General features: G+C 40.0%; 2 protein-coding genes across 9 annotated transcripts in view; both read left to right on the forward strand.

Moving 5' to 3' along the window:
- Positions 1–15,195, forward strand: part of CASP8AP2 (caspase 8 associated protein 2) — a 47,388-nt gene extending 32,193 nt beyond the window's left edge. For 2 of the 8 annotated variants that reach the window (XR_003429464.1, XR_003429469.1), the window contains exons 8-12: positions 652–3,772; positions 4,840–4,939; positions 5,501–5,553; positions 8,144–8,239; positions 15,083–15,195. Coding sequence is in view for 4 of the 8 variants with exons in the window: in XM_027090385.1 (XP_026946186.1) it covers positions 652–3,772; positions 4,840–4,939; positions 5,501–5,553; positions 8,144–8,150 (3,281 nt within the window). In the remaining 4 variants the exon portion in view is untranslated. The other 6 variants (XR_003429473.1, XR_003429470.1, XM_027090385.1 and 3 more) reach the window with 6 other exon arrangements.
- Positions 13,015–24,121, forward strand: GJA10 (gap junction protein alpha 10). Its single transcript, XM_027090438.1, has 2 exons — positions 13,015–16,398; positions 22,335–24,121. The coding sequence occupies exons 1-2, from the start codon at positions 14,971–14,973 to the stop codon at positions 22,371–22,373; spliced, it is 1,467 nt and encodes a 488-aa protein (XP_026946239.1). The 5' UTR covers positions 13,015–14,970; the 3' UTR covers positions 22,374–24,121.
- Positions 24,122–26,555: the final 2,434 nt, after the last annotated feature.

Genomic DNA, 26,555 nt, shown 5'->3' on the forward strand with positions numbered 1-26,555 from the left:
TGTTTTCTACATCTGTGACTCTACTTCTGTTTTGTAAATAAGTTCATTTGTACCCTTTTTTTTAGAGTACACATATAAGTGATATCATATGATATTTGTCTTTCTGTGTCTGACTTAACTTCACTCGGTATGACAATCTCTAGGTCCATCCATGTTGCTGCAAATGACATTATTTTGTTAGTGCTTTTTATTTGATAATTATTATTCAGACCTTTGTTGTTACCTAGAAATGTACATTGAGCCTTTAGTCTAGATTTAGGTAATTCTTAATTATACAACAAAAGGGAATGGTAGAACAGATTGTCTCAAATACTCCTTGCTTGCTTTCAGGTATATTTTTGTTGTCCAAAAGCCATCATCAAATGGCATAGAGTAGGTGATGCTGCTAACATCAAGTAAAGAAACCTGAACAGTTGGTTGCTGTTTATCCAAATGACCAAACTCTATACTATCACTATTGTCAGGCACTTTCTGAGACCAGTAAAGACCATGACATGAGTACGTGTTAGAGTAATATAGTGTAAATAGTGTAAAAGCTGTTAAAATAATAAATTGCCTCAACATTTAATTTTTTGTTATATTTAGTATGGAAATGTTAAATGACAAAGACTCGGTAGTCATGTGACTATAATATGCTTTTTTCTTCCACAGATGTGTTTCCACCAAATTTAGCTCATTCTGCCTCCAAGAGTCAGTCTGATCTCAATAAGGAAAATCAAAAGCCAATTTGCAAATCTGACAAATTTACAGAAGCAGACTCCCACAAGAATTCATCTCTAGATGAATTAGAAGAAGGAGAAATTATAAGCGACAGTGAAAAATCTGAACCACAAAAACGTTTTGACAAAAGTACCAACCCAAGAGCTTCTGCTGAAGTGCAGAACACAAGAACTAACCCAGGAAGTAGGAAAAGCACTGTGCATTTGGATGAAGACAATAGGAAGATATCTTCTATAAAAATCCATCAGACCAAAAGCAAATGGAATAAAAGACGAACTGAATCTAGCAGATCTTCAAAAACAGAGAAGAAAGATAGGTTAGTGGGCACTTCCAGCCTGGAAAAAATAGTGCCAATTATTGCTGCACCCTCTTCTGTCCGAGAGGTTGTGCACATGTTACGAATGATAAGAAAACATGTAAGGAAAAATTATATGAAATTCAAGGTAAAATTTTCATTAATACAATTTCATAGAATTATTGAGTCAGCAATTTTGAGTTTTACATCACTAATTAAACACCTTGACTTATCCAAAATCTCTAAGTCAGTGACTACTTTACAGAAGAATCTCTGTGATGTTATAGAATCCAAACTTAAGCAAGTTAAAAAGAATGGCATCGTGGATCGTTTATTTGAACAGCAGCTACCAGATATGAAAAAAAAATTGTGGAAATTTGTAGATGAACAACTTGATCACTTGTTTACCACGCTTAAGAAAATCTTAGCAAAGTTTTGTGACTCCATAAACATTGGCAGTGACAGTGACGAAGGAAAACTTGAAAAGAGAAATAAAGAGAAAGCACAATATTCAAATTGTCAGAAGGGGAACGTAGGCAGCTCCAGCAAAGAAACGTTGAAGGAGAAACCCCCCAAATCAGAAGATTCTCGTTACTCTAAGTCTTCAGTAGGTTGCAAAAAATCGGAGGAAAAACATCAAGAGCAAAATAATTCCAGTATTAACAGAGTAAAGCACAACATTAAAAAAAGTACTAACACTTGCTTTGGTAATATTAAGAACCCTCAATTTGAAGAGGCGTCCTTGGAACCAAACTGCCCGAAGGCAGGAAAACTGGAAGGCAGTACCATAGAGGACTCACAGGCATCCCAGCACGCTGCTTTGAAGCCAGAACGCAGTTTTGAGATTCTTACTGAGCAGCAAGCATCTAGCCTTACTTTTAATTTAGTGAGTGATGCACAGATGGGAGAAATATTTAAAAGTTTGTTGCAAGGTTCTGATCTTTTGGACAACAGTATTAACTGTAACGAAAAAAGTGAGTGGGAGTTAAAGACACCAGCGAAACAGATGCTAGAGACTCTTAAATGTGAATCTCTACCAGTTTGTACAACGGAAGAGCTCGTTTCAGGAGTGGTTTCTCCCTGTCCTAAGATGATTAGTGATGATAATTGGTCATTATTGTCATCTGAGAAAGGTCCGTCTCTGTCTTCAGGGCTTTCATTGCCAGTTCATCCTGATGTGTTGGATGAAAGTTGTATGTTTGAAGTGTCCACTAACATATCTTTAAGTAAAGATAATGTATGTAGTTCAGAAAAGAGTAAGCCCTGTGTTTCCTCCATACTTCTTGAAGATCTAGCAGTCTCTTTAACAGTACCATCACCTCTGAAGTCAGATGGTCATCTCAGTTTCTTAAAGTCAGATGTTTCGTCTAATTCAACGCCCGAAGAAGTTATTAGTGCCCATTTTAGTGAAGATGCCTTACTTGAGGAAGAGGATGCATCTGAACAGGACATTCATTTAGCCCTGGAGTCTGATAATTCAAGCAGTAAATCAAGTTGTTCTTCATCATGGACAAGCCGGTCTATTGCTCCAGGCTTTCAGTACCACCCTAATCTACCCATGCACGCTGTCATAATGGAAAAGTCCAATGATCATTTCATTGTGAAAATACGCCGTGCGGCACCATCTACCTCCCCTAGTCATAAACAGAATATGGTGGCTGATGAATCTTTGCCAAGAGTGGAAAAGGAAGCTGATGAAACAGTGGAGAAAAAATATATTTCATGTCAGTACAGAGTTTTTAAATCTGTGGAGGAATTGAAAATTTCCAGTAAAAATGTTGATAGCAGTAAATCAGTTCATGAAGAACAGGACTGTACGATACAAACAGAGGTTCCCGATATATATGAATTTCTTAAAGATGCTTCAGGTAAAGTGGTTCATAGTACTGAAGTAGTTGAAGAATGTTTCAAGTTGCATCAAGTATGGGAGCCAAAAGTACCTGAAAGCGTTGAAGAATTGCCTCCAATGGAAGAAATTACACATTCTGTCGAGGATCATCTTCCAAACGCATATATAGACCTCACAAAAGATCCAGTCACCGAGACCAAAAAGTTGGGGGAATTCGTAGAAGTAACAGTTTTAAATATTGAGCAGTTGGGATGTTCTGGAAGCAGTGTGGATCAAAATGCTCCAGTATTAGACAATATGCAGCCTGATACTGTAGATGCTTTTATTGATTTGACACAAGATGTTTCAAGTGACAGTAAAAATGAAGGTAACTGTCCTGCTTTGGCTGTTGAAGACTTGGGGTGTCAGGTGATATGTGTAGATGAAGATAACTCAAAGGAAGAAAAGGTGCAAGTGGCAAACAGGCCTTTGGAATGCATTGTTGAGGAAGCCTGTATCGATTTAACCTCGGCATTTCCCAGTTCGGGTGAAGTGAAAAAGGTTGATTTAAAATCAGAGCTGGCATCAAATTCTGGTAGTTCAGAGTTGCCTGGGGCTTTGGATAATGCTCACAAAAAGAGGAAAAATCTTTCTGATCTAAATCCTTCTCAGAAAAAACAGAGAAAGGAAGCAGACTTAACCGGCAGGGAAAAGACTAAGAAAATTACCCAAGATTCTGGTGAGAATGGTGATGCTCACCGAAAGAAAGCCAGTAAGAAAAAGGCCCCTGTAGTAACTAAAGATCCCTCGTCATTAAAGGAAAGCCCAGGGACTAAGGATGCCTCAGCAGCATCTGCCACTTCTCTTACAGGCCTTTCTGCAAAGAATGTTATTAAAAAGAAGGGAGAAATTATAGTTTCGTGGACAAGGTAAGAATCTAATGAGACTATTAAATCACCAGGAAATCTTAAGATACCAGCAATCTGTTCTGTCATGTCATCATAGTTTTGTCCCATCTTAAAATAGGGAAATGATGACTTACTTCAAAAGTGGCCAAAGTTGGTAGAAGATACGTTCTAGGATACAACCCAGCTGTACTGTAGAACAGTCTAGAGCAGTGGCTCTTAACCAGCGATGTGTACTAGCACCGTGGACAGAACTTTTCATTATGTTTTTAACTTTTCAATGAAAAAGAAAAATTCTTTCGTTTGTAATGTGTGTGTATACGCACATTTTAGAAAGGAGGAATGACAGGTAGTGAATAGGACAAAAAGTGTGGGTGTTTGTAATTTGAGTTTTCCCCCCGAAATTAGAAGCTTCAAAAACAGGTTGTACTTTTGACTTCTTTGTGAGATTTTTAAGAAATGCAGATTTAAAGACCCCATTTCGGATGTCAAGGTGACCGCAGTTGGGAACCATTGAACCAGAGGTGCATGATCTCTAGACCGGCTAGAGTGCATAATGAGAGAGAATGAATTTTGTTGAAATTGGTGATCAATTTTGTTTAAGACCTCAGTCCTCTATGCCTTCATTTCGGGTAACCTGCAGATGGTAAAATCTCAGAGACTATAATAACGCACATTGGTTCAGACCATGTAGAAGAAGCAGAGGTCTGGGGATTAGAAGATCTGGCTTCTGTGTTACTTTTTGGTTCTTCTCACTTATCAGGTCTGTGATCACGTTTGGGCCCTAATTTTTAAAGTACTATACACACTACAAGTAGAATTTTTTAAAATCTTTTATTTTGTCATTAGAAACATACATTAGTATTTGTTTTAGAAAATTTGGGAAATACGTATGAAGTCAAAGATTAAAATCATACATAATCTTATCTCTCAGAGATAACCATTGTCCGTATTTTAGTATACACACTTGTTCTTTTTTTATGGGTTTTAATAAAAATATCCACTCTTATTGGTAGATAGTAAGGCAATGGAATTTTTGTTACCTTTCTGTTCGAACCTACAAAAGCTAAATAACATTTTTCCCCCTTCAGAAATGATGACCGGGAAATTCTACTGGAGTGTCAGAAAAAAGGGCCATCGTTGAAAACATTTTCTCAGTTAGCTGCCAAGTTGAATAAAAATCCGTATCAGGTAACTACCCCAGTTTTACATCTCTATAGTCTCACAGATGTTACTACTCCAAATATTTAGATTTGATTTTTAATGTGTTTAAGATATATAGCTATTTGTTAGCCAACTTCTTTAAAAGTATGGCTCTTTGGAGAATTCCCCAGTGTTCCAGTAGTTAGGACTCCATGCTTTCACTGCCGAGAGCCTGAGTTCAGTCCCTGGTCGAGGAACTAAGATCCCACAAGCTGCGTGGTGCAGCCAAAAAAAAAAGACTGTTAAAAACTTGGTGATCGTGGAAGAAGTCTGAAACAATCCGAATTCTTTATTCTGTTGTTTTGCCATTTACTTATTTGATCTTGAGCAATTTTGAATGATATTTGCCTGTTTAAGAAAGTTTGATATTGAAAAGTTAAACTAGCAATTACCTTTATTATGAAGATATTTTGTTTTTCTAACTATTACTTTACCTTTATAATTAAGGGTAACTTACTCTGTCTTTAGATGGTTTGTGAAAATATTCATCAAAGATAAAAAAATATATATTGAGATGTTTATAATTAACCCTCATTTAAAATTTTTCAGGTCTCAGAAAGATTCCAGCAGCTAATGAAGCTCTTTGAAAAGTCAAAATGCAGGTAGTTAATGGTTACACTACAGTAGGCTAGTAAAGTAAATGTTTGACACTGTACCTGTGCAGTTAATGGCCTGTTAGTCATTGAAGATGTGAGTGGTGGGTGAGAGACATCCAGCTGAGTTCCTGTTTCAGTCACAGGTTGGAGAATGGTTGCTCATGCAGGCTTCTAAGGCACCTCATCCACAGGGACGTGGTCAGTGAAACCTGCTGCAGTGCAGATCAGCATCTTTCCTTAGCCTTCTGAGTGTTGATGAGTCTAAAGTGGGGGGAAATCCATTTGATGATTGATGATAAATTTTTATCGATGAAGAAAAACAAAACATTCTTGAGGGAATTCCCTGGTGGCCCAGCGGTTAGGACTCTGTGTTTCCACTGCCAGGGGCCTGGGTTCTGTCCCTGGTCGGGGAACTAAGATCTTGTGTGCCGCATGGCTCAGCCAAAAAAAGAAAAAAAAGGCAAGAAAACATTCTTGAATAGCATTATATTTCATAGCCAGTGAAATCTGTGCAGTCGTAATTTAACATATTTTACATTTTTAATTAGGAGTGCTAAAATACAAAACATACATTTATAAACATGAAGTCCATTGTCATCTGAAGAGGTGACATGATTTACCATGTTACATTATTAATAATGTTCACAGACATGTTTCTTTAAGCCATTCTTATACGGGTTTATTAAGGCAATAATGTTTATCGGGTATTTCCTATAAGACCTGAGCCAATTGCTTAGATATTTTGGACTTTTATGTAAGGAAGATTGTAAAGATATTTAACATATCACTATTTTTCAGTTGATTTGTAGTCATAATTATTTGAATCCAGAATGCCCAACTTTAAATAAAACTAACTGAAGAAGAACCATATTTGGACATTGATCTCATTGTGAAGGGTTCTGAATACTTCTGAGTTATAAAAATCTGTTTCTAAACCCAGTGTAAATTACTGTCTTTAGATAATCTGTTAATTTCAGTATCCTCTCAAAGCAACTAGTTTGTTAATGAAATCTTCAAAAGATATTTAGTAGTGTACTCTGACATTAAAATTCTGTTTATATAATTCAGAATGTAAGATTGCATAATGAGGAATTTGAAGAAAAAGCTTACTCTAAAGAACCTTTAAAAAATAGTTCGATGCAAAAATGGCCTGCTTTTTTTTCAGATTCACTATGCTGTAAATTTTTCACTGCCTTTAGAAAATTAAACTGAGGTCTTTTTTGTTTTATTTGAACGTTATCTTAAAATATGACTTCCATTCTCTTGTTGAAGATAATGTTCCCTTCATGAACGAACTAACTTGTATCTGGAAATGACACTTATTAGTTTGAAATTTCCAAATTCCATTACAAATCTACAATCTTTTAATGGATTTGGTACTTGAGATTTTATTTGCTTGCATGATAGCACAAATAGTGAGTTATTTCATTCCTAGTTTGTTTTTTTTAAATTTTATTTTATTTATTTATTTTTTATACAGCAGGTTCTTATTATCTGTGTTATACATATTAGTGTATATATGTCAATCCCAATCCCTAGTTTGTTTCTTAACTGATTTTTTTTTCCTTCAGGTACTATAGTCTCATTACATTCTTATCAAAATCAGAGTGTAAGGATAAAGTTACCAAACTGAGTCTATAAAAAGCTAGTTCTTTAACCACCAATATTTATTATCTAAGAGAACTCATTTAAAAGAACAACACTTTATGAGATGGTCATATCAGAAAAATAGAATCATAACTTTAGCATTTTCTTACATTACAGATAAGTTGCTGAATTCCTTGGAGTCTTAATTGATATTGCAAACTACACAGAAGCTTGGAATTCTTCATGTTTTTAACGGGGAAGGAGAGGGCAGTTTTATGACATTTGATTACCAGATAATAATCTGCATTTGTCATAACTTGCTGACTCTTAATCTCAAGCCAGCATGTTCACCTTGTTCCTGACATCAGTCTGATTTGCTTATCTGTTATTGGTCATGATATTTATTTTTAAACAGGTTAGAACTTGTTATTAAGATAAAAGCAACAACAAAACAGTATTGAAACCTTAGTTTTGATATTTCAAAGAAATGACTTTCTTTCTAGATTTTTAAAAATAGTTTTGTAGAATTTTAAGCTTAACCATTATTTAGTTCGTTTCATCCATTTTTATTTGCTTTTCTAATTGCCTGTCCTCAATTTGGTAAATTGTAAAATAATTTAAATAGTGTATCTGTAAATATGTATAATTATAATGATGTAAAATACTTTGTGTTTGTGTGTGTATGTTTGGGTGTATACACACACATAAATGGCTGTACCTAGCCAAGGACTTTTCTATTTGTATAAAACTTTTTATATAAAGTTTGCTTTCTTTACCAGTAATGTATAAATAAAACCATGTAAAGTTCTGTTATATTTTGATTAGAATGTTCTTTTAACGTGCTTAGATAACAATTGAAACAAAAAAAAAGGTAAAACTCCCAGAGGACATGGGGGCTCTTTTGAAGTGGTTCTTGGTTAGGGTGTGGCTGACTGAATGCGTGGCTGGCTGAATGTGTTGGAGCAGATTAATTGGAGAAAACTAGTTGCCTTTGCCTGCTTTCTCACAGCAGGTAATGGTACAGCGAACAGTGCTGCAGGTGTCCTCACAGACAAAATCAGGGCAGCACAAAAACTCCTTTGGGGTGAAGATCTGGGAAAAACAGGTAAGGATTAACTAGCTATGCATTATTTATTCATCCCTCCCCCCTTCAGACTGGTGGTACTGATGGGTTACAATCTAGGCTTTGGACTCTATGAAGTGACTTGAGGAAATTGCCATTTCTCCCACAGTGTCCAGTATCTGCAGGAGAAGCCCTGACCTGAAGGATTACTTGGTAGATAACGAACTGAAATAATGAACTGTGGTTTTGTAGTGCTGGGGCTGCCTAGAGGGCTGGCCCTCAGCCCTTCCCCAGTGCATTCTGTCACTCAGAACCCTTACCACCAGGTGAATGAGTTCCCGAGCCAAAACAAAGTAGCAGCTAAGAGATACCACTGGTTTAAAAGAAAATAAACAGGATTACATAAGACCATAACAATCTAAGATAAAGCCAATAAACGTTAAAAGGAAAAAGAAGATTTTGGCAGTGTGGTACAAGAATCAGAACTAACCACGTAGAAATATTAAAAATATAATATTTAAAATAAATGTAATAAAATGGAATGAAAATAGAGTGGATACAGCTGATGCATGAATTAGTGAGTTGAAAAGTTGGATTGAGAAACTCTTCCAGAAGGCAGCAAAAAAAAGGATAAATAGAAAATAAATGCAGATGTAAGTGGGATGAGGGACAGAAGTAGGATGTGCCAACATTCAAGTAACAAATGAGGTCAGAAGAAGAAAAAATTTGAAGATTGAGAGGGCCATAGAGTGCCAAACAGGAAAGAAGAAAGTACCCACATCTAGACACATACTGAAATTAGGAGTATCAAGGATAACGAGAAAAATCTAAAGGTTTTTAAACAGTCAATCCTTGTATAAAGGAACAAGAATCATTGACCTTACTCTTCAGAAGAGCAATGCTGGCTGTGAGGAAACAGTATTTTTAAGGTACTGGACCTAAAATTTTATATCCATTTAAATTGTTATTCAAATGTGAGGGTTTAATAAAAAACATTAATATTCATCACTCAAAGATCCGCAGTGTAAACATTTTTGGAGAGAATACTCAAAAAACAAGTGCAGGGAATATTTCAAGAACTAGGGGTGAGTGATCAGATACCTTGGTAAAGTGTGTACAGGCTGACCTCAGCGATACTGCAGGTTTGGTTCCAGACCACTGCAATAAGGCAAATACTGCAATAAAGCAAGTCACGAAGTGTTTGGTTTCCACTTCTGCCCATAGGAGTTTATATCACTAGGTGTGAACAAGGTGGCATGGTGAATACGGGCACCATTGACGAGCCTTAAAGGCAGTGGCTGGTGAAGCTCTCACCCTGTGTGCATCTTTCTCTGTCCTGAGACATTTATTCTCTCTAGGCTTTCTGTTCCCTTCTGTTTCTCTGAGTGTGTTTTGGGTCTCCTAGTGACTCCATAGATTCAGCATAACTTTCGGTGAGAGTTAAAGCAGGAACTTAAAAAAAAAAAAAAACTTGTCTATGGAGTGGTTCTCAGCCTTTAGTGTGCAGATATTTGCTCAGCCTTCGGGCCGGTTGGAAGGAGGCAGTGGGTGTCTTTCCCACAGCTGTGTAGTGCTAATATTACTTACCTCATCAATAACTTCCAATTATTACTGTGAGGTTATGGAGAGTTGCCCACTGTGTGCCTCTGTCTTAAAGATATTCACCTACTTGCTAAAAGTCTTCAAGAGTGAAGTGATAAGATTGATTCACCTGCTGAAGACTTTAAAAAATCAGATATATGGTTCCATTTATTGTTTATATTCTAGTTTACACATTTATTTTCTTGAATAGGTAATACATTCACTGTTCAGTGAACCATATAAAAGTATCCATCTCACCTCTTCTCCAGTCACTGGGTTACCTTTCCTTGAGGCAACTAATATTAGGGGTTATTCCATGTACGCTTCTGAGTTGTTCTTTTCATAAATGTATGATTTTTTTTTTTGGCGGTACGCGGGCCACTCACTGTTGTGGCCTCTCCCGCCGCGGAGCACAGGCTCCGGACGCGCAGGCCCAGCGGCCACGGCTCACGGGCCCAGCCGCTCCGCGGCACGTGGGATCCTCCCGGACCGGGGCACGAACCCGTGTCCCCTGCAACGGCAGGCAGACTCCCAACCACTGCGCCACCAGGGAAGCCCTAAATGTATGATTTTAATGTTTTGGCTCTGGTAAAATGCATTAAAGGTATTAATTACTTTGCAGCTGACTTTTAGGATTAAATGTCAAGGGCTTTCTTGGACAATGTACCCTATACTACACAGATACACATATTAATACATCGTGTGTTTTCACCTCTAGTTAATTCTGACAGTCAGTTTGTATTTGAGGCTAGTGTGCTGGGGTAGTGGAAATTTAACCTCTTTACCTGTCTACCTTTCATTATCATCCATTTTTTAAAATTAAATATATGAAAATAGAATAGGCAGATGATACTTATGAAGTGTCAATAACTTCATGCACTTTCTGTATTTTATATGGAAGAGAGCAGGTTTAGAAATGTGCCTTGGAGCTGTGTTCTAGGGACACCCTTGCTGTCAACTCCTCTAAGGTGGCAGTTAGATTGCGTACTTGACATGTGACTAATGTAAGATGCTACAAGGCTGGGAGTTAGGAGATCTGGTCTCTGCGTTGGGCAAATCATTTGACCTCTCGGAATTAAAACACTTTACGAAAATTTGATATAGGTTTCTAAGGTTCTCACATTCTCTACTGGAAAAGAAAATTTTCCTGAGCTGCCTGTTTCAGCCTAATAGAATATTGCTAGAACACATAACCTACAGACCAGGCACAGCCCCCTCTTGGTGGTCTAAAAATGCTTAATTTCTTTTTGAGCTATTTCTCCTTCAGCCTGGCATGATTTGCAAGAGCACTTTGGGTTTGACTGTCACTGTTATTATTTGTTCCCATTTGGTGAGGCCAGACTCAACCCAGGCAGCTGTTGATGAAATTGGACATGACCCATTGATCTGTGACATCAATTCCCAGAGCAATCAATTGACTGAAAGAAATGCACCCAAAGTCAAATCACCATTATCATCCACAAACAAAAAAGGAAAATTCTCATTTGTTTCACCTTTCATTTCCAAATATGATATACTAGGAGGGTCTCCAGCTTCGTGCCAATTAGAAAAAAATATGACAAGAGAATTAAAAAGCACCAAAGGACACCTTGACCTCAGGGGAGGACTAGGTTAGACTCCATTGATCAAAGTTACGGCGCTTATTCCGCATTGGTCCCCACAGCCAGTGGGTCAGAGCTTTTACATCTGCAACCAGCAGTATTTCCACTAATTAGCCACACATGGTCCAACTTGAAGGTTCTTTGAGCCCAGTCATTAATTTTTTTATCCACTCCTAAGGTAAGTTGTAAATACATGGTATCTCTTGTTTATAAGAAATATAGGAAATCCCTGTGGGGATACAAAGATAATATTTGAAATAAAATTCAGGAAAGGAGCACTGACTTTGTACACAGGAGATGCTAAATTAGTATTTGATAATAAAAGAGAATTCAAGAATATTTCTTGGACCTGTAGTTATTTAATAGTAAAAAACAGGTTTTTTTAGGAAACATAGGAAAGCTTGTCTAAAGGATCTTGCTCTTGCATGCTCATATGCATGATTGTATTTCTGTTTCATGTATTTCTGTTTTTCGGTGTTCCTTTTCTTGCTATTTAAAAATTATAATTTACTAGTTTTAAAGCAAGAGTGGCAAAAGGAAGCATTAAATAGTTTAGGATTTCTAAACAGAGAATAAGTTGATAAAATGAGCTAGCTTTTTCACCTTGGGGTTTTTACAGAAAATAGAACCTCTAGCTTTTTTTTAAGTGCTAATAAAGGAGTTCTTTCTTTAAATAAAGAATAATGGCCAGACAATTTTAAAGGAATAATTATGGGAAAGGACCTAAACTCTTTAAGAGAGGATAGAGCTTCGTAAATTATTGCTTCTGTTAATGAGGCAGAAGTCCACAATTTTTAAATCTGATTTTTTATTTGCATGTGCTAGAGATGACTACATTTTTAATTTTTGAATTACAAACAATTCACAAGTATATAGAGTAAAAATAGCCTCCTTAATACCTCTTCCAAACTCTGACAAGTACCTACTACTTTAAAATTTTTATTTAAAATATTGTTTATACATATGCATGTACATACCGCTATAAATTTACATAAATGTATATATTAGATAAAAATCAGTCATGCTTTCTTAGAAGAGTCTTTTTCCTTTTCCTTTTTCTTTTTTGCCTCTCCCTTTAAGCTCCACCCTCCACCCTCATGTTCTCCTACAGACCTCCAGTAACCTATATGAACTTCCTCATGTGTGCCCTTCTGTATTTTTTCTCCATACTTCTATAGCCACATACACATGCATTTCCTATACATATGCATACACATATATGTATATTTATAGGATTTCATTTTACTCAGTGATCTATGGATGAATTAATTTGGGGAGAATTGTTGTCTTTATAAATTTTGAGTTTTCTAATCACTGAGCATGGTATATCCCACCATTAAATTTATTTATTTAAATAGTGCTACGTGTATGTGTATTTAGCATTGTCAGCAATTCTCTTCTTGAAACTGTCCTGCTTTGGTTTCAGTGACATTGCCCTTAATGGTTTTCCCCCTCTTTCTCTTTGGCCATTTCTCATTTTCACCTGTAGACTTTTTTTTTTTTTTTTTTGCAGTACGCGGGCCTCTCACTGTTGTGGCCTCTCCCGTTGCGGAGCACAGGCTCCGGACGTGCAGGCCCAGCGGCCATGGCTCACGGGCCCAGCCGCTCCGCGGCACATGGGATCTTCCCGGACCGGGGCACGAACCCGTGTCCCCTGCATCGGCAAGCGGACTCTCAACCGCTGCGCCACCAGGGAAGCCCCAATCTGTAGACTTTTTTTCCCCTGTGCTATTTTTCAAGGTTTTGTCATTGGCTTACTTTTTCTTCTTGTCCCTAAGTGGTTTCTACCTATTCAATGATTATTCACAAATGTTTATTTATCTCTAATTTGTAACTTTTGTTGTTGTTGTCTTCTGGACATCTCGACTTTTGCCATTCAGTTTTGTTGAGTAAAATCTGTAAGTTTTTTCCAATTATAATTTCTGGCATTAATGGGCTTCAAAAGCCACCTTCTACTTCAAGATATAAAATATGTTTTTACATTTTACTTTAATACTTTTATAGTTTAGTTTTTACATTTAATACTTGTATCCCATCTGGAATTTATTTTTGTGTTTGGAGATAAGTAGGGAAAATATAACAGTTCCATGTTTTTTTCTCTTATATTTTTGAGTTGATATTCATTTGTTTTTTTTCACTGTCCATTTTATACGTCACTGGGCATCCTTGGTGACTAAGTACTGTGAGGGCTGGACCAGGTATACATTGTTGAATTCCCTGGCATCTAGCACAATGCCTATGTGATAGTAACATTTTAGTAAACATTGTTGAATGAATGAATTGTGGACGGAGAGAATTGTTTCATTATCTGTTTTAACTTAATAGCACTTATCCTGTTTTTTTTCTATGTCTTTCATACATGGAAGTCTTCCACATCTTAGAAGCCTTTAAGCTCTCAAATATTTTAACCTCATTGAACCTTGAAAAACATTTGGTTTTTTCAGGGTAAACCGAGTAACCTATTCATATCAGCTATGCCTTGATTCCCAGCACCCAAGCTTGCTAGAGAAGCAGTTTATATTTACTTTTCTTCTTTTTTTGTTGTTAGTTTGTTTTTGTTTGAATTTTATTTATTTTTTATACAGCAGGTCCTTATTAGTTACCTATTTTATACATATTAGTGTATACATGTCAATCCCAATCTCCCAGTTCATCCCACCACCACCACCACCCACTTTTCTTCTAAGGAAGCAGAGCTTCTGTGAAAACCTGCTGTTGCAGATGTGGCTTTGTAGATGTAATCATATGTCATTGCTGGTACTGTTTCTGAGCCTGCTTAATCTTTACTGCTACCCTGTGCCAGTTCCTGAGGGTTTATTTGGCTGAGTTCTGTTTTCTTTACTCGTACTTTCAGTCTTGCGGTGGGAACCATCGATGATACATAATGAGGATCTATTTTGTTTTTCTGTTGATGATTTTTCCAGTGATAGAGTCAAGGAACTGAGTTTTAAAAAGAGAAGACAATTCAATCCACTATTATTTATTGATACCTTAGTGTGCCAGACCAAAATGAAATAGAAAGTGTCCCTATCTGCAAAAAGAGTACCTTTTCAGGAAAGGTAACATAAGACAACTGTCACAAAACTCATTTTAGGCACAGTACCAAGTGAGTGGGATAAACACTAGTGTTGTGTGAATTTAGGAATGGGAAAAATCACTCTGACTTGGGATGGCTGGGGAAAACTTCCTGGAGGAGTTGAGGCTTATTTAAGATCATGTAGGATGTATGGTAAATATGGCTTCTCATATGTTAGAAAAATGAGCAAAATTGTGGAATGGAATGCATTGTACAAATATGATGGCCAATGAGTATACCAGAATGACAGTCAACTTTGTGTAGGAGAGAAGATGACAGGAAGGGAATTGGGTCAGATTGGGGAGGGTCGTTAGTGTTTTTCCCAAAACATATTCCTTAGAAATACCCTGTTTCAGCAAGCACAGGCCATAAATATTAGAGCTGGAAAATCCTTTGTAGTTTTGTTGACACGAAGAGAGGACCTGCTGTACTGATGAGCTCGTCTTTATATCTTACATCCATGGATGCTATTAACCTCAGTGTTTTCTGTATATTTCAGACATTAGTCCCTTACCATGGGGGATTGGAATTTATTGGGTGGCATCCTAGAGGAAGCTCACTCCCACTCAACCATGGTGGGGAAAATCTGGCTGACCATCCTTTTCGTTTTCCGGATGCTGATACTAGGTGTAGCTGCTGAAGATGTCTGGGATGATGAACAGTCAGCATTTGCCTGCAACACCCAGCAGCCAGGTTGCAACACTGTCTGTTACGATGATGCTTTCCCTATCTCTTTGGTCAGGTTCTGGGTTTTACAGATCATCTTTGTGTCTTCTCCCTCTCTGGTATATATGGGCCATGCACTTTATAGCCTCAGGGCCTTTGAAAAAGAGACGAGGAGGAAAAAGTCACAGCTTAGAGCCCAGATGGAGAATCCAGAGCTTGAATTGGAGGAGCAGCAAAACATAAATAGAGAACTGAGGAAGTTGGAGGAGCAGAAGAAGATCCAAAAAGTCCCTCTGAAAGGATGTCTTCTGCGTACTTACGTCTTACACATCCTGACCAGATCTGTGCTGGAAGTAGGGTTCATGATAGGCCAATATATGCTCTATGGGTTTCAAATGCACCCCCTTTACAAATGTACTCAACCTCCTTGCCCCAATGCAGTGGATTGCTTTGTGTCCAGGCCCACAGAGAAGACCATTTTCATGCTCTTTATGCACAGCATTGCAGCCATCTCTTTGTTCCTCAACGTACTGGAAATATTTCATCTGGGGGTCAGGAAAATCATGAGGGCACTTTATGACAAATCCAGCGGTGAGGGCATTGAGGACGAAAGGGGACCTCCATTTCATTTGAAAAAATATTCAGCGGCCCAGCAGTGTATGAATTGCTCTCCCTTCCCTGAAGGAGTCTCTCTACTTCAAGCCAGCAATCAACAGCAAGTCTTCCGAGTCAATGTGCCGAATTCTAAAACCACGTGGCAAATCCCACAGCCCAGGCAACTTGAGGTAGACCCTTGCTGTAGTAAGAAAGACTGGGCTAAGGCGGATCAGCACAGGGGACAGCTCCATGTCCACAGCCCGTGTCCCTGGGATGATGGCGCTAGAATTCAGCACTCGGCACAGCAACCAGACCGTTCTCCCTTTGGCTTGCAGACTACAACGCCCCAGTCCTGGCTAGGTACCACGATGGCTCCTAGACATTGTCCATCACGTACAACAGGACCCTGGGAGCAGTCCCAGGACCTGCAACCCTCAGGGGAGGCTCTCACAGGTTTACACAGCCACTGCAGACACAGCGATGGCAGCATGAGAGAGAGCAGAGCCCAGACAGACAGATCTTGCATGGGCAGTCGCGAGGCCAGATTGCTGTCTGAAAAGGGACAGCTGCACAGTGACTCAGTAAGCTCCAGTTCTCAAAATAGCTCTTGCCTGGACTTTCCGCACCGGGAAAACAGCCCCTCACTTCTGCCTTCAGCCACTGGGCACAGAACATCAGTGGTAAGTAAAGACAGACAGCCTGACTGATCATGGGACTTTCACAAGAGGTGTTCCACTTTGGTTACTTCTTAGCCTTCTGTTTCCTCCTTCTTTGTGTATATGTGTGTGTTGAGAGAGAGGGAAAGGAGGAGAGAGAAGTTAATTTATGGAGAGTTAAATTCATCCATTTAACACATTCAGTTGAATTTAATTCGTAAAATAAACTTATTGAAAACTTTTTATCAATTAGTCTTATAAGTGCTGGGTATATAAATGAATAAAATATCATGTGTACCATCAAAGGGCTCAGAGTCTGGATGGGAAATTAGGTAAACATATAAATGATCAAGTGTAAGGTGCCATGTTAGAGGGAGTGGTGTGCAAAGGAGGGAGAAGTCAATTCTTTCTGGATGGGTCAGGAAAAGCTTTATAGTTGAAGCTACTTTTGAACTGAGTCTTGAAAGATGTGCTGAGTTTCTCCAGACCTGGGAGGACTGGGGTACATGGAAGGAGGCTGTCCCAGTACAAGGAGAACACAGACAAAGGCTGAGAGGTGTGACATAGCAGGGCTGTCTGGGGAGCCACGTGTGTCTGGAGCACAGACTAGTAGGAGGGCTTCAGAGAGAGGGAAAGTTGGAGAAGGGGGCATGGAGGCCTTGCAGGGAGGCAGTGGAGAACCCATAGAGGATGTACAGCAGAGGAGTGACTGGATCAGAGGTGCACTTTGGACAGCTCTTTGTATCAGAGTGTGGAAAACGGATGGAGGAGGGATCATTTGTAACCTTGAGTTGCCCTTGTCTCACTAAGGAAGGAGGGTGTGCTCCATTGTTTTAATAGCTCTGGCATTTAAAAGTCATACACAAATATTTGTTGATATATTTCACAAAGAGGAAGATCAATATTGTATTGATAATTCTGTTCTCTGAAAAGCCACTGTGGAATAAACATTCCCTGGCCATTGTAAGGCATAATGGATATTTACTGTGGATTCTTCTCAATTCTGAAAAAAAAAAAAAAAGGGGGAGAGAATGACACATGTTTTACGTACTGCTCCTAACAACTTTTTTCCATGAAAAGGAAAAATCCCCCAAGTTAATAGGGGAACTTCCCAATTGAGTTCACTTGGTTGAACTCACACTCTTGCTTTTTCCTTTGCTTCATTCTTTGTGTTAATAATGATTGAATCCTTCTACCCTAGTTTCGTATCTCCCATGAGATATTTTGTGACTGCGCTAACGCCATACCTTGAGGAGGAATCATCATACCTAGATTTTTCCTAAAATGCTTTTTTTCAAACTTATTTCTTGTCAGTGACCAGCTGTCTTCTCAGGAGATTACGCGTAAGATTATTCTATGGCTGTTTGGAACCCTATGCCAAACTGTAGCAGGGTTCTCAACTCTGGCTTGAGTTAGAGTCACCTGGAGCTTTAAAAACATCTCCATGCCCAGGACCCATCCACTTCCAATCAAACCAGAATCTCTGGAGATGGGATGGAGGATTGGTATTATTAAAATTCCCATGGCGATTGTAATGTACAGCCAGGGTTGAGATCCACTATTTTATTTTATTTTTTATTTTTTTTTACTTTTTGGACATGCCCTGCATCTTGAAGAATCATAGTTCCCTGACCAGAGATTGAACCTGGGCCACAGCAGTGAAAGTGCCAAGTCCTAACCACTGGACCACCAGGGAACTCCCGAGATCCACCATTTTAGAGTAACCTTGCCAGTGGCCACTGCTTCTTATCTGCATTTGTGAAGTCAGCATGACAACTTTCATCATTTTCTCTCTCCTGTACCTCACTCCATGTGAGAGGAGCCTTTGTATTAACAGAAAATTGAGGAAGAAAAAGCAGTGTTTAGTTGAAGCAGATTTTCTTAATCGCAGATTATCTTTTGGGAGAGACCAGCCTCACTGAGGAGCTTGGAGAAAAGATGATGAAGGTGACAGGCCCTCTTTCTTTTTCATCTTCCTCTTCCCTGTTTATGTTTCTAAGAATTATAAATAATGCCTTTGGCCACAGAGATTTCCTACTTATGGTCACTTTCCCCCAAGCCTCTTGACAGGGGAAAGGCTTGAAAGGGGGTTGACAGGCCACTTCACTCCCCAAATGGTGGAAGTCTTGGGAATTGAGGCCACAGCCGTCAGCTCCAGAGCACTGTAGCTGACACATCATACTTACTGCAAACAGAGGGATCTTTCATTGGAAATTAGCGCAGCAAGCAAAGGATTGTTCGCATCCACTTTCAATACATGGACTGTAAACAGCTTCTTACACTGTATCAGGTCCCAGAGGGCCGAAGTTTTAGGGCTCAATCAGATGTATTCTGATTGCAGCAGTTGGTGTTTCAGAGGGAAATGACTTCTGGTAGGTACCACAGTTGCTTTGCCACTTGCTCCCCTTAGAGAGAACTGTCCTGCAAAAGAAATCCACGCTATTATAGGTCAGAAAAAACACCTGGAAGAGCTGCGATTTCCACTCCAAGACATTTCCGTTGCCATCACCCAAACCCCGCAATTTTTTCAAGTCTAAGCTTGTTGATTACTAAATAAGTTTCTGTAAAGGTTGGTTCTTTGTGGACAGACTTAATTGGGCATGGAGAGCAGACTTTTAGTCTGGCCGAGTGAGCATGGGGAAGAATGCTGGTTGAGTTTTAGGAACCCATGCTACCCTCTGTGATGAAGACTTTCCTCATCGTTGAATGCTTTCACCTGTCAGAGATGCTGTGGAGTAGTAATCCTCATGCCCCATTCTACTTTAAATCACCAGGGAAGCTTTGAAAAATGCCCTAATAAGAATTCTGCAGATAGAGCCTGAGCACCAATACTATTTTTTTAATTTATTTATTGGCTGCGTTGGGTCTTCGTTGCTGCACGCAGGCTTTCTCTCTAGTTGCGGCAGGTGGGGGCTACTCTTCGTTGTGGTGCGAGGGCTTCTCATTGCGATGGTTTCTCTTGTTGTGGAGCACGGGCTCTAGAGCACGAGGGCTTCAGTAGATGCGGTGCATGGGCTCAGTAGTTGTGGCTCACGGGCTCTAGAGAGCAGGCTCAGTAGTTGTGGCACACGGGCTTAGTTGCTCCGCAGCCTGTGGGATCTTCCTGGACCAGGGCTTGAACCCGTGTCCCCTGCACTGGCAGGCAGATTCTTAACCACTGAACCACCAGGGAAGCCCCCAATACTATTTTTTAAAACTCCCAGGTGATTCCAATGTGCAACCAGAGCTCAGAACCACCACTGTAGAGGAGGAAGGTTTTGGCATTAGGAAGAAGGTTGCCCTGTGACCTCTTCCAATCTTTTGTGACATTGAAGTGCTAACAAAGAGCGTTCTCCTGTAGTTCCACAGAGCTGAGGACCTTTGCACTTACTGGTCCCTCTGCCTGTGATGCCCCACCCACCCCAGGACCTTGGCACGGCTGATGGTGCCAGCTGTGCCAAGGTCCTGGGGAGCACTCTTGGGCCATGATCATGGAGGGGAGAGCTAGGAACGAGGTTGGAATGGGCAAGGGCTGATCTGTTGGGTGTTATAGGCCATGGAAAGGAATTTGAGGTGGATGGTGCAGGAGTGATGGTGGTCTGCTATGTATATTTTTAAAATCACTGTTTCTGATGAATCTCTTGTAGAGATGCTATGGTCTGAATGTTTGTCCCCCGCCCCCCCAGATTCATATGTGAAACCTTAATCCCCAGTGTGATGGTATTTGGAAGTGGGGCCTTTTGGAGGTGATTAGGTCATGAGGGTGGAGCCCTTATGAATGGGATTAGTGCCCTTATAAAAGGGGCATCAGAGAGCTCCTTCTCCCATCCACCATGTGAGGACACAGTGAAAAGATGACTGTCTGTGAACCATGAACTGAGCTCTCACCAGACACTGAATTTGCCAGTGCATTTGTCTTGGAATTCCCAGCCTCCAGAAATATAAGCAATAAATTTCTGTTCTTTATAATCCACCCAATCTATGGTATTTTTTTATAACAGCCCAAATAGACCAAGACAATGGGTAAGAGTGCAGTCAGGGAGACCAGCTAGGAGGCTTGCACAGTGTCCAGGTGAGAGGGTAGTGTGGCTCAGACCAGGGGTACCACTGTTAATCGTTTGAAAGAAGAGTCTTTTTCTTATTTCTTGTTTTTCCAATTAAAGTCGTACATGCTCATGGAAAGACATTCAAGCAGTGTAAAAGAACATAAGAGTAAAATGTGAACCTGACCATGTGAGGGTTCATCTGTCACTCTCACCTGGACTCAATTCCCACTTCCCTCACCAAAAACAATCACTGTGAACAGAATGGGGTGTGTTCCCCTACCTTCCTCACTGCATTCACAGTCTGTCTTTGAGGACAAATATATGTCCGCACCTATTTTTTATTTTTTTCAAAAATATAAATGTGATCCTGCTGTAGAGATGTCTCTGCAATTTGCTTTTGCTTAATTAATGATATGTCTCAGGGACTCTCCATGTCAGCACCCACGGAGATGCCTCGGTTTTACATGCCTCACGCTTTTCCATGAAATTGATGAACCATAAGATACTTGATGGCCATGTAGCCATTCTAAGTTTTTCCTGCCACAGACAACGTTGCAGTGAATGTTTCATACATATATCTTTGATCGGTACCTAGAAGTGGAATTATTGGTTTTAATGGGCATGCATGTTTTACATTTTGATAGATGCTGCCAATTTTTGCTCAGGAAGGGCTGTACCAACTGACCCTCTTTACCAGTGCATTAGCACTCTTTCCCCACACTCTTGCCAATATCAGACGTTATCTCCCCCCACCTCCAATTTGACAAACTAGAAATGTTTCATAACATTTCCCAACATTTCCAAAATGTTTGTCTTAATTTACATTTCCACGATTACTAGTGAGGTTGTTCATATGTTTATTAGCCATCTGTATTTCTACCATGAATTATCCTTGTCTGTTTTTCTGTTATTTGTTTTTCTTCTGATTTCTAGGAGCTCTTTTATGATATTGTATTAACTCCTTGTCTATATATGTATTGAAAGATATTCTCTCAGTCCGCTTCCTTCTTATCCCTGTGTATGGTGTCTTTAAAATTTTAATATTATATTAAATCTAAAATCTCTGTGACTTCTAGGTTCTTTGCCTCATTTGGGAAGGTTTTTTTGACTCAACATTATTAACAGGGGTTATCAGATGGGTGTTTGAAGAGTTGATTGTTACAATTTATTGAACTTTTTGGCAGAGGAGCTTTACATAATATATCAATTACCAAAGAGTCTAAAGAAGAGGAGGAAAGACTCCCACTTTACTGAGTCCCTGATTGTGGTCTAGACACTGCCATGGGCTTCTTCACTGTGACTCTGTGATTATTCCCATTTAAGGATAAGGAAATAGATGACTTGTCCAAAGTCATGCAATTAGGATGTGGTAAAGCACAGTCTTTGGGACATAGCAGGGACATGAATTAATATTTACTGAATGAGTGGATGGGCTGGAATTGTATCCCAAGCTTGTCTGACTCGACCCAAGTCCTTCTCCCATATCCCATTGCTGCTTCCTGCTCTCCCTACACAAGGCAACCTAAGTGTAGCATATTTTTAAGATAGATTATTACAAAATGGAACATCCACATTTGGTTCAGTTTTCCCATTCTACATTACTGCAAAGTCAAAAATTCTGGTTAATTGTGGAGGGGACAAAGATGGAGCTTTGGAAAAGGTTGGCCTTTTAGTATTAGACCTGGATCTTGGACAAAACAACCACAACTGGATAATGAGGAGGAGATGGCAGGTGGGATTCAGATCTTCTGCCACAGCGCTGTTGGGGAACAGAACCTCTTACATGCACGTTCATCTCTGGGGCAAGGTCGGGGGATTGTCTTCTGTAGGAGGTTTTTGTTTGGATTTGGGATATTTGTGACACACAAAGAGTCTCAGGTGGGTAGGCAGGACTGGCTTTTACAAGCCCTTTGAGTCTATTTTGTTTTGTTTCAGAACATGCTTCTAGAACTTTCATCCATTATGAAAAAATAATGCATCCTGGGACCAGAAAAAACAGACTCAGGAGCAGCTGGCATCTGCGAGATAAAAGTTGTATGTTTGTCAGCTCAAACTGCAGGAGGAACTCTGAGAACCATCCCCTCCAGAACCATGAATCAGGCAATGTCTGTGTATCGGGGGCTCCCAGCTGGGCTCCCTGACTGCTGGGCTCAGCCTCTCACTGCTCCGCTTGGCCATGCTGCCTGAGGCCGATCCAATGCTCTCCACACACCAGGGAGGGCACTCTACCCCATCAGAGAAAATCTAGGGGCAAGAGCCGCCATCCGAGGGGAGGAGAAGTGGAATGTGCTACCATCCCTACCAGTAGCTGACTCTGCAGCAGCAGCAGTTTGGACCCTTGAACGTGGTTCCAGAGCAGGCTGGGAGCTCTGCCTGCAGCCTGGGCTCAACACGCTTCCTGTCTGTACACCAGAGGCTGGAGGGAAGCTTTCTGTTTTCTTCCTCTCATCAGCTCATTTCTTGGGGATGAAGCAGCTGGATGTTCGTCCCTAGATGCCATTACATAAAATATTGGTTACAGCACTGGCAAACACTCGCATCACATGACTTTATCCTTCTGCTGGGATCGTGGTCAGTAGTGATGCCATGACTATGGGCCAGCAGGTGCTGGGGAATCTCATTCCCAACTTCCAGGGGAGTGACTGAAGCCAGCACCACTTCCTCACCCTCCCCACCCTCCCAGTGGTCCCGAGCCATCCAGGAGAGGTGCATCAAAACACTGAACACTTCTTATAGAGCACAGAGGCATGGATGGCTGTGTGATGTCCACTAACTATCCAGTCGGTGAGGCTGGTTGGCTGGTCATTACTGTCTGAGTTCTGAGAATCAGGAAGGTGGACTCAATTCCCATGGAAGGAGCCACTTAGCCCTGTCCTCTGTCCCGTGGCCAGACTCTCCTATCCCTGGCCACACACCTTGTAACAAAGGCTTCAAGTTATTGGGAGAACCAGTTTGTTCCAAAGACACAAAGGTCTGCATTATCTATATCCTGCTGAGATAAAATCCATACTCCTTAGCCTGGCACATAAAGCCTTCGTGGGCTGACTCCTGCCTCATGTTCATTCCCTACCTCCTGTGCCCTAGCCCGGCTGCACTATGAGTAAAGCAGATTGCCTTCCCATTGTGGGTGACCAGCAGCCAATCTGTTGAGGGCCTGCATAGAATAAAAAGGTGGAAGAAGAGTGAATTTGCTTTCTCCATTTGAGAAGTGGAGTCTAATTTCCAGCCCCTTCAATCTGGGCTGGCTTTAGTGACTTGCTTGACCATAGGATTCAAGGACAGTGATGTTCTAGGACTTCTAGGATCTTGCAGTTTCTATCCAGGCTCCTTCTTGGAGATCTCTCTCTCTCTCTTCTCAACCCCAAGTTGCCATGTAAGCATTCCAGCTTACAGTTCCAGTTGAGCCCAGCCTTCCAGCCATCCCTGCCAAGACACAAGACATGTGAGTGAACCCATCTTGAACCCTCCAGACCAGGCCATCTACTAACTCAATACCACTGAATGCCCTCAATCAGCATCTCATGGAAGAGAAGAATTGCCGTCTGAGCCCTGCCCAAATTCCTGAGCTCCCCAACTGTGAAATATTATTAATGGTTGATGTTTTTAAGTCACTGTGTTTTAAGGTAATAATTTGTTACAAAGTTTTAGATTACTGGAACAGTAATGGTAATGACAGAACAAAATAATGCAGAGTTTTATTAAAATTGTTACATGAAATATGAGAATGGAAGGCCAAAGGAGGACTTTTTTTTTTTTAGAAATTCATCTCAAGTAGTCATCACTTCACTACTCTTTTCATTCTTTTTTTTTTTAAATTAGTTTATTTATTTTTGGCTGCGTTGGGTCTTCGTTGCTGTGCACGGGCTTTCTCTAGTTGCAGCGAAGGGGCTACTCTTCGTTGCGGTGTGCAGCTTCTCATTGCAGTGGCTTCTCTTGTTGCAGAGCATGGGCTCTAGGCGCATGGGCTTCAGCAGTTGTGGCTCGTGGGCTTCAGCAGTTGTGGCTCCCGGGCTCTAGAGCGCAGGCTCAGTAGTTGTGGCACGCGAGCTTAGTTGCTCCACGGCGTGTGGGATCTTCCCGGACCAGGGCTCGAACCCGTGTCCCCTGCATTGGCAGGCGGATTCTTAAGCACTGAGCCACCGGGGAAGGCCTGGAGGACTTTAATGTTTGAGGAACTTAAATTAGTAATCACTCCCATTTATAGAGTATAGTAATTAAATTCCCTTCAATATTTTAAACTCCATTTATAAATGTAATGCATTTGATCTGTTTTTTAAACACTTCATACTTGTAGGACAAACACAAAATCCCTGACAAGTAAAACATTCCTGAGTGTTACCAAGTCTAAGCTCATACTGCTCACCACACGACAGGCCAATAATTGAGAGATGAGTTGTTGGGACAAGGAATAACAACTTTATTCGGAAAGCCAACAGACCGAGAAGAAGGTGGGCTCGTGCCCCAAAGAACCATCTTGCCTGAGTTAGAATTCAGGCTCCTTTTATACTAGAAGGGGAGGCAGCAAAGTCAAACATCTAGTTCCCATCAGCCTCAGGAGGGAATGTGTTAATTTCTTCCTCTCTGCAGTCATTCACAGGTGGGCCTGGTCAGGATGTTTCCTGTGATGGAAACAAAGGTATTCTAGCTTAATGCTCATTACCTGGGAAGCAGGGTTCCCAGAGATGGGCCATTATGTATAATTTAAGCTTATAGGCAACAGCCCTTTAGTGATTAACTTGTAATAGAATACAAAAGGTTCTTCCCTATTACATTAGTACCTAAACATGTAGGAATCCTCAAGTTCTCTCAAACATTCTAATACTTTTAACAACATTGGTCAACTTCTCTTACTTTTCAACTTAAAATCAAAGGCCTATGAATATGGTGAACTTATCTGCATTTCAAAGTAATATATCCACCTAGAACAGGAAAAAAAAAGAAAAAGATCTAATCCAGGGAAACTTGGAACACAGTACTTGGACTATATACCTTTAGTTTAAAACAAAAAAGCAAAGAAACAAACAAATTTAAAAAACCTGCAAACAAATTGTAATCTCCATTTAGTAAGTTTGCTGTTTACAGTGGTATGAAGGTAGCAATTCTGAAATTATACTGTGTATATTGTAAAGCTGAGAAATATATTGATTATTGTGGGAAACAGAGTTCTCACTATGGGAAAAGGATGATACAAATATGGAAAGGAGGAAGACAAGGAGGGATCCTGTGTTTGGGGATTGGATTAGAGATATCAGTATGAACTTATGATTTGAATATGTATGTCTATATACATGTGTATATTATATATATTCATATTTACTTTCTCTCTTCTCTGAAAGGGCCTAGAAGTAGTGACACAGCAATAACAATGAGCACTCGTACCATACAGATCTTGGTCTCTAAATACTATTCCTCAGTAAAAACTCTTTAGAAATATGGATGATCCAGGAGTGGGGCAAGAGGGAAAAAAGATGATCCTGAAATACCTTGCTGTACCAGAAAGTAAAGAAGTGTTCACAGTACGATGGGGGATATGTGCAAGAGCAACTGCTTATGGGTGAACCTGAATAATGGAACACTCTGAAATTGTTTGCAAAAAATTATGAATTGGTACATTGTTCTGGGGAAAAAGTCCCTAGCTTTCAGTGGGCTATTGAAATTGGCCATTGGGCTTTACCTTTCTTATTGATGATTTAATTCTAAAGAAATGGCTCCCAGGTCCTTGAGGAAAACTTCCTCATTTGTGAAACTGGCAAGAAGCTTATTTTAAAAGACTTACATATATTTGAAAAGGAGAGTGAAAGAAATTCTGAAAGAAAAGGGAGGGGTGGGACTTCCCTGGCGGTCCAGTGGTTAAGACTCCGCACTTCCACTGCAGGAGGCATGGGTTTGATCTCTGGTCGGGGAACTAAGATCCCACAAGCCGCCCCACAGCCAAAAAAAAAAGCGAAAAGGAAGGGGTGAATGCGGGGAGTTTCTTCCCTTATTTTTCAACAGGGAGAATAAGCCTCTTAATTTGCATTTGTTCCTACACAGTTTATAAGTAGATAGGGAAATCAGATAGTATATCAGTTTCTAAACAAATATATTTATTTTATAATTCACATAAGTGATTTAATTAAGTAAATTGCTCCTAGTTTTCTCAGTCACCTAAATACC

Source organism: Aethalodelphis obliquidens, unplaced genomic scaffold (genome assembly GCF_003676395.1).
Source record: "Aethalodelphis obliquidens isolate GAN/ISIS:26980383/991018 unplaced genomic scaffold, ASM367639v1 scaffold3, whole genome shotgun sequence".
NCBI classification, from domain to species: Eukaryota; Metazoa; Chordata; class Mammalia; order Artiodactyla; family Delphinidae; genus Aethalodelphis; species Aethalodelphis obliquidens.

Bases quoted from the DNA above. Each gene is read 5' to 3' on its own strand.
- GJA10 (XM_027090438.1), top strand. From the start codon at position 14,971: ATGGGGGATTGGAATTTATTGGGTGGCATCCTAGAGGAAGCTCACTCC. The intron at 16,399-22,334 runs GTAAGTAAAGAC...GTTTTGTTTCAG, and splicing joins CTGGGCACAGAACATCAGTG to AACATGCTTCTAGAACTTTC.